The 12,032-nt window shown below is 36.9% G+C and overlaps 1 protein-coding gene across 1 annotated transcript in view; it reads right to left on the bottom strand.

Moving 5' to 3' along the window:
• Positions 1–609: 609 nt before the first annotated feature.
• FAM83B (family with sequence similarity 83 member B) overlaps positions 610–12,032 on the bottom strand; it is a 97,520-nt gene continuing 86,097 nt past the window's right edge. The window contains exons 7-8 of the mRNA XM_027809146.2: positions 9,041–9,165; positions 610–6,871 (exon numbers count right to left, since the gene is read on the bottom strand). Coding sequence (XP_027664947.2) covers positions 4,522–6,871; positions 9,041–9,165 — 2,475 coding nt within the window. The 3' untranslated portion in view covers positions 610–4,521. The remainder of the gene's footprint in view (positions 6,872–9,040; positions 9,166–12,032) is intronic.

Raw genomic sequence — 12,032 nt, forward strand, 5'->3', positions numbered from 1 at the left:
GCAAATGTTTTCTTCCATCCTGTTTCTCAATACAGAAAAGAGTTCTCAGAACATGGAACATGTCTTTGGTATCACGTCAAAATGTCAAAAATTGAGAGCTAACTGTAACTCTTACTTTTGAGTTGAAAATTATGAAAAAAATCAGACCCTACAGAAAAGTACCAAGACATCTGTAAGCACCTGTATGAAATACAGAATGAAATGGCAAGATGGCCTTTTGAGCAATGCAATCTCCTCTCTTGTCACCAGTGTGTTAATGGAATATGTACTCATGCAAGTGAAGACAAAATTGGAGTAACGTGTTTCGATTACCTGTGAAATACTGCAGCTTTGTGATGCTCTAAGTCTCCTGACTTAAATTAAAACTAACAAAAACCCCAAACACTCTATTGTGCAGTAAAATATTGATATGGGGAATACATTACAGTAAGTACCACAGTAACTTTACTGATCTCTCTGCATTACACAGTTGCAAAGCTACTTGGTTGTACAGCTTATCCCACATAATGCAACAAAGGAAAAAAAATATAGTTAACATACAGCTTAGTGGAGTAATTTAAAATTTTATTTTTCCATTGTCTTGCAACAGATTTTGGTATTATTTTTCTTATTACTTCTTTTATAATTGACATTTCCTAATACATTTCAGAAAGCTGAAAAATAATTAAACTGTTTTCTCTCTGAACAGTAATTTTTCACCTCTCAATGCACAAACATATATTGCCTGATAAGCATTTTGTTTCTCTCAAGGTTTGTTACAAATACTACTACTCTCAGATATTTAGACAGCTGGAAATTTGATTTTTCTGATTATAACCTTTCATTACATCTAGTTCATGTTTGTTAGCATGAACAAATAGTGCAGTGCAACTCATTAATATGAGAACAACCAACATTTTGCAATCTGAGAGGCAGTAAAAACTGTTTATTATAAGGCCAAAGAAATGAAGCAACTTATTCACTGGGCATTACAACCATATGTAGGGGTGGTTTGTTTATGATGTGAATGGAATGGGCACCATATGAGCAGCCTGTATCTCCCGGCTGCACTGCTCCTGAGCCCCACTCGGCATTGCATAACTGATCGGCTTTCGCACTCCTAGATCTATTATGGTGCTAATGGTGTTTTATTTAATGTGGAAATGACACGTTGTTTTTTATGGGTTTCACAATTCCCAAGCCATTTGGCCAAAGGACCGTCATGCACGGCAACAGCTATTACTTCACAGCCTTACAAAACTGGGAGTGCATTAGGTGTGTGCAGGGTGTAACAAACTTGCAATGTGCACAGCACACTTAGGACACATTGAATGAAATGCATGTCCTTGGAAAAGCAGAAACATCAAGACGAGCTTTGGGAAAAGGAAGTTTAAAAATATAAACCATATTTTTCTTTCCCTCCAGAAACGTGCAAATCCTTCTTCTTTTCTCATGCAAAGAAGCTACTTTTCCTTCCTATTTTGTGAACAGCTGGGTTCCCGCAGAGACATCAGGCAAATCTGACCGGACTGGGTGAGCACTGTTTTCCCACCTTTAATGCACAGTTCTGGAGGGAACAAACTAACAGTTGGTCCTTGCACCACCTGTGGAGCTCCCCAGTGTGCTTCCCCACCTTCAAAGCCGCAGCTGCAGGCAGGGCATCGGGCTGCCTTTCCCCTGGTGTCAGAGCCTCGTGCTCCCCAAGCAGCACTGGATTTTGTAGCATTTCTAAAATAGTGGTGGCAGTACATTAAATGTCTGATCCTACTTCCACTGAGGTCTGTGGTGTCCTTTTGCATTCATTTCAATTAACCTCAGATCAGGCTTTAATGTAGCAGCATGCCTATGTGGGATCTCTGAGGAGAGATCTGAAAATGAAAAAAAGCTAGTTCTACTGTGATTATCTTTTTTGCATTATTAAGTGTACGAGCAGGCTCTTCACAGAAGGCTCTTAATTTTCTACATAGGTACAAAATAGCAGTATATATCTATAAACATAGATGACTTGGTAAATTAAAATATCTGCCTTCTCAGGACTCTAATTAGCAATCTACTTTGAAAAATATGGTAAAATATTTCCAAACTGTATCAAAATAGATTTCCTGAAGTTTACTACAAAATAGAAAGCACTGTCACTTCAAAACTTGCCCCAAGACCCTTGTTCTCCCTCTCTAAGTTCCTTCCCAGATATAGTACCTCCTACAAGCATATGTCAGAGCTCATAAGGGTAGGAGGGAAAAAGATCCTCCTAAAACCTACCCTCAACATTTTTAGCACCACGTGCATCTTAAGTTCCTTTGCTGCAGTGTTAATTCAGGCATTATCCTGGATAACTGTCTACCCTGCTGAAAAATACTAAGTTATAAAAAGCACAGTATTGCATTGCTGTTGGCGGCGTACCTGGGGAGGTATGTTGTGCCTCTACTGAAAATACACTTAGAGCACTAGGAAGACCCTGCTTACCTTGGGCCTGAACATGCTGCCTCTGTCAGGACATGCTATTTTAGTATACATGTTAATTTGGCAAAAACACCAACTATGGCATTTCAGCATGGAGTGAACAAAGTCACCAGTATTCATCAAGAAATTCATAAAATCTTTTCTGTGGTTATAGGTAAGGGGGAGACCTAAACTTTCAGCAGAGGACTGAGATGCAAACTTCATCACGCTCATAAATAAGTACCATCCCCACAGTGAAACAGTTATTGCTATGATGCATCAGCCTAATAGGGCTGCCTGAGAAACAGTTGGAATAAAAACCTGGCACTGCTTCAATGAAACCACTGACACTAACTGCGGGGACTTCACAGGAGCCAGAGCAGATCCTCAGTGAGAAGCAGATTTCTGTATGAAATCTCTTCCCAGGGCCACAGGTAGAAGAGACAAGCGAGCTCAATCTAGCTGGTGTATGAAATGCCTTTTTAATGTTTCTTCCTAAAGAATCCAGCCAAGACCTTCATAGTGGGACCCCTCCATAGAACACTGTAGAACCTTTTGGATCTAAGAATAGTCTCCTAAAACATGAAGACCCTGTATAAGGATTATAAGCTTTCAGCCAATAATTATCCCAAATTTCTGAATTTGGAACAAAATTGTCACAGAGCATCTTGAAGCTAAATGGTTACGGCATTCTTCTAAGAGACAAACTCCACATCCAGGAGGGCACAAGCCAGCTGGATGCTCTGGCTGCACACTGCAGATGGGAAGTGGATGCCATGCTGCTGCCCAAACACCTCACCCTGCCTGTGCTTTTTGTAAGCAATAACCTGGTATAGTCACTTAATATCAAGACATTTTTTATGACTGAGGGGCTCGGATGAATAAAAATGTGTCCCTTAGACTGCTGTTAGGTCCCTAAATACCTTCATTAAGGTTGAACACTTGCTACCATCACCCTTCTCTGATACATTCTTTGGCTTAGGAGAGGTGCCCTATTGTTTGATGTGGTGACCTTTACAAATCCCATTTTTAGATGTCTAATTGCTCCTAGCCACATAATATTTGTCCTGACATAAGGCAGCATTGCAGGGTTGAGCTTGCAATTTCCCTGGTACACCTAGTCAAAGCACTTGCAACCTTATTTAAAAAATAGGATACTAAAGCCAAAGTTGCAAATACATCTGGCAACATTTAAAACAGACTGTTGCATGTGAAAATCAAAAACTTACCTGAGAAATGGAATTCCACAGACAATTTTTTTTAAAAATACCAAATAGAAGAAAAGTAACAAAAGGCAATTTTTAGAATACATTATAGAATACTGGCATGTTATACAAACGTAATTAACCCATTGAAATTTAGACTAGTTCTAAGTTATGTTCAAGGCACCTTTTTTATAAATAGCTTTTTCAGTGTTCATTCTACATTCACACTAGTTTAACCATGTAAACAAGTCTGTGAAAGCTCAGATTAAGGTCACTTTCAGATATGTGTGCCAAATACTTCAGAAAAATATCATATTACATGGAAAATTCAATAAAGTAAGATAGATCCATCTGCTGCCCAAACAGTTCAATAGCTGCTATGGGGTAAATTATTAACAATATGAAGCCTATAGGAGGTTTTAAAAAATTAGTTTAAAGACAAGTATCATGCAATGCATTAACATTTTGTGTTTATCATTTGAAAGTGTACCTAAATGCTAAAAAAATGCGAGCCACTATTCCTAGTGCTATCCTATTTTTAAAGGGCAAGTCTTTGGAAACAGTAGTATTTGAAGTTTAAAAACTGTTTTCCCCACACTTAAATCTTACAATGTACTAGTATGTACTTTCTTCACAAGGAAAATGTATAAAATTAATGTTACAATATAAACACTATAAACAACTCCCTTGAGACACCTTCTGGACACGGAATTTCTGTAAAGACTTAAGTGTAACAATTCTAGGATAATTATGTAAAAATATGTACATTCATTCCAATGTCCTAGATCCCAGAAGAAACCCAAGAAAGGTCTACAAAAGTTGCCCATCGGTCTTGTCCAGTTAAGATTATCTCCAGCTTGGACACTCTTGCTGTATTTCAACATAACCAACAAAAATTTTACTTGCTTTTGTGTAGGAAGTTCCCAAACTTTTGCATAAATCCTCTCAGCTTATTTTCATTAGGCTGCAGTGGATGATAAGCAGTTGAGTTGTAGCTGACCATGTGGTTACTCCTGCCGTAACTATTCCCTAAGGTCTTGCTTTTAATATCTGAGAGATGTGAAGTGCTGTTGGGTGCGTTTCCTGCAGGTTGGCTAGCATTTTCCATCTTACAGAATGGCTCAAAGCGACTATAAACACGCCTTTCACTCAAACGGGATCTTAGCTCCTCCTGGCATTTTGAGCTTGGCAACTGTGGTGTCACTGAACTTGCTCTCTGAAGAGCAGAAACAGGGGCGCTTTCAGGAGTAGTGTTTGTGGTGCTTTCCTTTACATCTTGATACTGAATCTGTTCTGTATTAAATCTTGGGGTAGAGGCATCTCCTGCAGTTTCTATGAACTTACTTTCAAGGGGGCACAAGAGAGGACACTTTTTATTGCTTTCATCAGATGGAGGTTTTTGAGACTTTGGTGACTTTGGAGACTTTGTTGGGCTCCCTGTGACATCTTCTTTACTTCTGTTCAAGCTACCTTGAGAATTTGATGATGTATTTCTCTTTCTCCTTGGGGAAGAATCTGTCTTATTCTCAGAAATCTTTGGTTTTTGATTCTCTTCTTCAGAAACCAGTGTGTCAGAACTACTACACATTCTGTAAAAGGCAGGACCCCTGTTTTTTGACAAGTTTTCCTTCTTGTCTGGTGTGAGGTTAAGAAGTGACCTCAATTTCTGGGATCCTTTCTTTAGAAAACTTGGGGAATTCTTACTTTCTTTCTTTGCTGTGCAATCCTTACTAGACTCCTCCTTGCCAGCTTCAGTGAGAGCAGCCATAGAGATTGCCTTGCTAGAAGTTGGGCTTTTTAGCTCTTCTTTGAGGTTCTTTTCCTCCTGTGGTAAGTGGTTGGTCACACTGTGTAAACTTTTAGAGCTCTTCAGTGTGTCTTCTGGAAGTTTTGGACTAACTGGCTGCTTAAGTCTATGCCTAGTCAGTGTGCTGTAAACGTAATTGGATGCATGTTTGTTGGCACTAGGGTCTAATATGGATTTTGAATTGAACATGGGAAAACTTCTTCTTTTTAGCATATTTTCATTTTGAAGGTTCTTCAGATTTTCTGCATGTTTGTCTGTGCACAGTGTCGTGTACAAGTAGAGAGATGAGTCACCCGTTGCATTTGAATTTACAGTAGGTTTTGTGTTGTCTGCAATATGAATTCTGTGGGGTTTTGGTGCATCTGATTTAAGAGGGACGCTTGTGCTAAGCTCTTCTACAATATTATCTGTTCCATTTTGCACACTAGGAGCATGATTAGATGTCCCTTTAGGTGTTGCACTTCCCTCTGACCCAATTATAGTTGAATTTGTAGAACTTGCACAGCTGCTTACTTCCTGCTGTTCAGGTAAAGTTGGCTGAAACACCAATGATGAACGTAAGCGAGAATGCGAATACAGTGCATGAGCTTTAATATTTTCAGCTGTGTCATAGCTATCATATCTGTCACCCAAGGCTGAGCCATTAGACTCCACTGGATAATCTGATTGATCATTCAAATATGACTTAATTCGCCAGTTACGTAGGAATGATTTTGTTGTGTGTTCAAGGGTTGGCATCCTTTGCTGCAGATGGCGTATATGGTTATCTGTCCCATTAAAAGACCTCCGTACAATTGAATTTCTTTCTGCAAGATTTACCTTTGGTCGTGAAAACTGATCAGCAAAACTTTGCTGGGGTGTATTGTAGTTATTTGTATATCCTCCCCGTAACGAAGAAACAATACTAAGGCTATCAGATGGCATCTTCCAAGCATTTGATTGATTGTTGGCTCTATTAATAGCTCTGTTGAGCAACAGGTAAGGTGTCCTTTCTGGCTTCTCCCCAGCATAACTATGTCTCTTCCAGTGCTCATTTTTTTCACTAGGTTGATACTGCTGGATTGTATTTTGTATATTAAAACCTGGATGAAACGGTTGTTTACTATAGGCTTGATTTCTCAAGGCATATTTATCTATTTCATTTACTGCATATCTTCCACGAGTTTTCCAACAAATAGGATCTATCTTGTGAACCGTGTCTTGCCTACTGAAAAGGTTTCTTTGGCTAGAAACTGAAGCCAAGGAAGACACTGAGTGTTGGTATGTATCGTTATCCCAGAGTGTCCTGCGACTGTTTACACGCACTAATTCTGGAGCAAATGAATTGGGAACAGAAGAACGGGCATACAGTGTCCTGAACTCTTCATCAAAGGATTCAACCAGCTGTCCTGTGATAACTTGAACCATACTGAGGTTGGTTTTTTCAAATGACCACATAAAGCTGAAAGAACAAAAGACCATTAGAAACAGTTCTTTTGAACTGAAGTATTACACTGGTCCTTCTTAATAAGAAAGCTTTCACACAAACCTGGGATTTGTACAAGTCTTCTCTAAATAAATAAATAAATAGCAGGAATGATTCATATAATTTGGATTTGGAAGGTCTAATCTAATACAACTCGAAATCAGGTGGTGATTTTCCACTGCTTTCAGTGACAGCAGGAATGAGTCTATAACCACTTAATTGCCCTTAAAAAAAGTGAATATTACAAAAAAGCATTCACAAATGTAGAACAGTGGAGTAGAAATACCTAATGGAGCAAAATTACCTCTACAAAGACTAAGCCAGGATTGGCTAGACCCACTGCATTTACTCCTGAGTCAGAGAATGTTAATGTGTAGTTATGTTGTGGAAAAAAAATAGAAAAAAAAAGAAAAAAAGAAAAAAAGAAAAAAAGAAAGAAATAAATAATATGCAGAACTACTTCAACAGTTCTGGATGTACTTCACTCTAAACACATTTTCAAAAAGATGCACCTCAGAATTGTTAAAAAGTTTACATTTTCTACTATGCACACCAGATTGGATATGAACATTTATTTTAATTGCAATGATGCTGTTCTGATGCAGGCAATTTACATCTTTTCTATCCACCTTAGAAAGGCTGAACATATGCTCAAACCTAAGTAGCTGTAGCTGCTTTACAGCTAGAAAATTAGATAAAATACATTAACATGTACACTAAGTATGTTTCAATAAGCCTAGTATCATGGTGTCTAAAGCTTGTGATTTGTAGATTACGACAAAGAAAAAATCAATTTTGCAATGCTATTTTCATGAAAAAAAAATAAATTAAAACTATAAACTTCTTTTATTTGCATTTATCTTCTGGATATAAGAAAATAGGCTTGTTGTATTCACATAAATACCTTGCTAATTTCTTCTTTTTTTTTTTCTTTTTTTATTTTTCAGGAAATAATACTGTGCTGAGATTAAATCAGATCATGCTGCATAAATCTCTTCTATTTTCACAATTAAAACCAATATGTTTTGTAATACTTAAAAAAACTCTAAACTTTAAATTGAGTTCAGAGAGCAAGAATTCAGAAAAACTCATCTTTCCTGTTATAAATCACTAGATCCTTTTACACAACACAAGCTTAATGTCTACAGAAATTGATCATTCCGTCCCTTGTGCTGCTAGGTCTCAAAGTAGTGTTATTTTTCAAAATGAAATGGGAAAACCCATCACATTCTCACAGAAGCTAACACTGTGTGGAGATGTCAAAGCAGGCAGACTCTCCCTGGACTCTCCTACACTGACTCATTTATGAACTTGTCTCTTACCTCACTACCCTCTATATACATCAGTCTGAATTTGGGGCTGGCCAAGCCTCAAAGGAAATAAAAAGCCAGATTTTAGAAAGCTTACAGTGGTGCAAATCTGTCAAAGTCAGTGGTTGTGGATCTGGCACCCAGGCACTACGCTGGCAGAAACTAATTCGGTAGACCGAAGGAGAGAAGTGTAGCATGAAAAGAAGGAAAATATTTAATAACGTGTGAGATAGAACTGTCCCTGCTTTAACATATTTTTTTTTCCAGCTCTGCAAAACTGTAACTTCTTCCAGCCTATGCTTTGCACACATACACTGGCAATAAAATGGGAAGTAGAATAAAGAGACTTAGCCAAATATAAAGAGAAACTATGCCAGCTTAACTTGGGCAATTCTGAATTTGACCGTGATACACTACAGAGTGCCACAGAACAGGTCTACAATGTAGCTTTAGAAGATTATTACGAGGAGAAGCTATCCAAGAGAGCTTATGAAATAATTTTGGCAGCCTTTTCTGGAGTGAATGTTAAACAAGAATAATTCAGACAACATAAGACAAATCAGTATTTTTCTCCCTTTTAGCAAGTCTCCAGCTGTGGCAAAAGCTATAGCCTTTATTTCTTATTTGTGAAAACCTAATAGAAGATGTCAAAACTGGGCTCTGTGTTAGCAATGAGTATCCATGATAACTTGTTAAATTACAGCAAAGATAATCAAATCTGCCCATGGAGTTCCCTGGAAGAATTTTCAGAAATAGAAAAAAACCCAACAGATTTGCAATAGGAAAGGTACTAAGACCACAGGTTTTGTACAGACACCTCAGTAACTGTTCTTACCTGTAAGAACCATATATGACTTTCTTACAGTCAACAAGAATAAATTTTTGTTCCATTTTTCCATAGAATTTTGCTCCTGTTTTAGAGTAGTAATCTTGTCCTTTCACTGTCCGCACCCTCATGTTCTGAAAAAGACAATTGAAATACTTTAGTTGATATCATATATTCCATATTTAGCATCCAGGGGTTTAAAAGTCAGAGGTACAGTAGGAGAAGAGTTATCTTATTGCATATCAGTAAAGTCTGCAGGGAAGACTGGTAAAACTTGTCTTCTAGGACCCAAGTTACTGTTTTGTCTTCAAGACTGATGAAATTCCCTAGGCCATAGAAAATGAAATTTTGCTTTTCCATAGCCACTGCTCCCAGAAATGATGGTCTGGCACAAGATGTCTTTGACAAGAGAAAGAGGTTTTGTACTGAAAAGAGCCAATTGTTTTCATAATCTGATATAAAATATTTAGAAGATTTCTAAGCATCTCATCTAATCAGAGACAAAATCCGAAGAACCAGGATCATTTTTAATTGAACAAGGCTGTTATATCTACAAACACAGATACCCTACTCTGAGATAATCCATTGAATGATAACACCTGGCACCAGAATCCCTTGCAGTTATACCACCATTAAGATTTCTCAATCAGCTTTGCACCATCAATCACATTTCTAAATTCAGAGATGCTATCACAACATGCATAGGTAGCATGAACTCTATGCAGCAGTTATGTTTGAATTCTGTTAAGACACTTTATGTTTTACTCATACAAGCTCAGTAAATTGCACTTGGGAAATTTTCTGTGTTGGATCTCAAAAATGTGGTAAATTTTTCTCCCAGGCTGCAAATGAAATTGGTTCAGGTAAGCCATTGCCTTCTAGAAATAAAAAAATTCAAAAGATGTGTTACTGCACTGTACTAATATAATTTTCAAAAAGTTCTTACATGGATGTAGAAAAAAATGTAAAAGCATTTATCAGAAATTGTTACAGAAAGGTATTTATTTATAGAAAAAATAAAATTTATATTCAGTGCAAGCCAACCTACAGCACTGAACTCATGTATCTGTGAGATACAAAATGCATCACAAGACATAAAAATGTCTTAGAATATAGCTGTGAATGATCACAATATTTACTGTAGCTTCTAGCCTTGCAATATTTGTTCTAGCAATGCTGATTTGTGGTAATTTACAAGTATTCCAGTGCAAGTGAAATCTGTAGCTTAGCACTGCCTTTAAGAAAACCCATATGATTATTGCATAGACTGTATAAATGGAAATAGTGGAATATAAGACTTGTGAATACAAAGGACTGTCTGGCTTCATGGGACTGCTACAAGGACAGGGTGAAAATCACAGCAGACATGGTCTGTAAAGGCCAGGTAGAGATGGGTTAAGGTGGTTCATGAAAGCAATACAGGTAAGACTGTGTGCAGGGTAAATTCAGAAAAACTGGGGGGAGAAAGTAAACAGAATAGAATAGAACAGAACAGCATAGAATAGCATAATTTCAGTTGGAAGTGAGCCACAATGACCACCTAGATGGACTGCTTGACCACTTCAGGGTTGACCAAAAGCTAAAGCATACTATTAAGGGCATTGTCCAAACACTTTTTAAACATAGGCTTGGGACATCAATCACCTCTCTAGGAAGCCTGTTTGACCACCCTCTTAGTAAAGACATGCTTCCAAATGTCCATGAAAACCTCCCCAGTGCACTTTTGAACCACTCCCATGAGTCCTGTCACTGGATACCAGGGAGGAGAGCTCAGCACTTCCCTCTCCACTTACCCTCCTCAGAAAGATGTAGAGATGTTTAAACTTACAAAAGTATTTAAGATTCCAGGCTATAAAGTATGACTGAGTTTACAATACAGTTACATAAACCTTTACTGTCTATGGGAGCACTTACACATTTACCTAAAATATATCAGGTTCTGATAGACAGAGGTGTAGGAGTTTTAACAATAGTGTCTGCTACAATCCAATGAACTTTATCTTTCCAAACAGAAAATTAAAGAAAAAAAAAGGTGAAAACCTCCATGAAATGAATGAAAGCACATTTCCAAATAACACATGCTTTCTAAATCAGTATATAATTCATTGTTGGTATTTGAAAACAATTATTGAAAGAAAAATCAAATCAAAGAAGCAAGAGTAACACTTAAAAGCTGCTGAGCTGGCAAATTATGGTTTAGTTCAAACTATCCAAGTTCTTTACATTTTGTTTCTTTATATAGGTGAATTTTTACTTAGCATCTTTGTCAAACTGTTTGAACAAAAATGCAACTCAGTTAAAATGTACAAAGACAGTATTTAAAAATTTGTAACCTAAATGTTTTTGCAAATGTGCTAGAAACATAAAACGTAAATTTACCTCTTCATTAGGTAAATAATAGAAATATTATCTAGAAGTACTGTAAAACTGTAAAAGTGAAAACCCAGGTGGATGCTTAGGGATATTTTCAAAAACAGCTAAAAAAGAATTAATAACAATAACCACCCAATTTGCATTATTGAATGGGAGGTTAACGTAATTTTGCATCTCTACCTGCTAATCACTTTTGACAACCTAGTATTGTGTCTTTCAAGTTTTCTTCACACCAGTTAGAAGTTTTCTTATCAGTGAAAGTCAATTTTCCCACTTTTCCAGTGTGGTTTTGTCGGACTTTGAACAAACCAATCCCATTGAAGAAAATGATTCTCTTTCCAGCAGCTACTCAAGCTTTAAGTAAAAATAATTAAATAAAAAGCTTTTATTTGAAAGTTAAATAATGTGGAAAAAGTAACTACTGAAAAAAGAAAAAAATACTGGCATTTACCCATTCTGAAGTTTATCACAATAGGAAACCCTTATTTACTATAAAATAAAATGTTGTGAACTAGTCATGAAGTTTGCATTTACTTTAATGACTTATTTACTCAATTCTGTATACCATGTAATTATATTTTTATTTCAGATTTATATTTAACTATAATAAATTATATTTATGTCATTA

Source organism: Falco cherrug, chromosome 6 (genome assembly GCF_023634085.1).
Source record: "Falco cherrug isolate bFalChe1 chromosome 6, bFalChe1.pri, whole genome shotgun sequence".
Lineage (NCBI taxonomy): Eukaryota > Metazoa > Chordata > Aves > Falconiformes > Falconidae > Falco > Falco cherrug.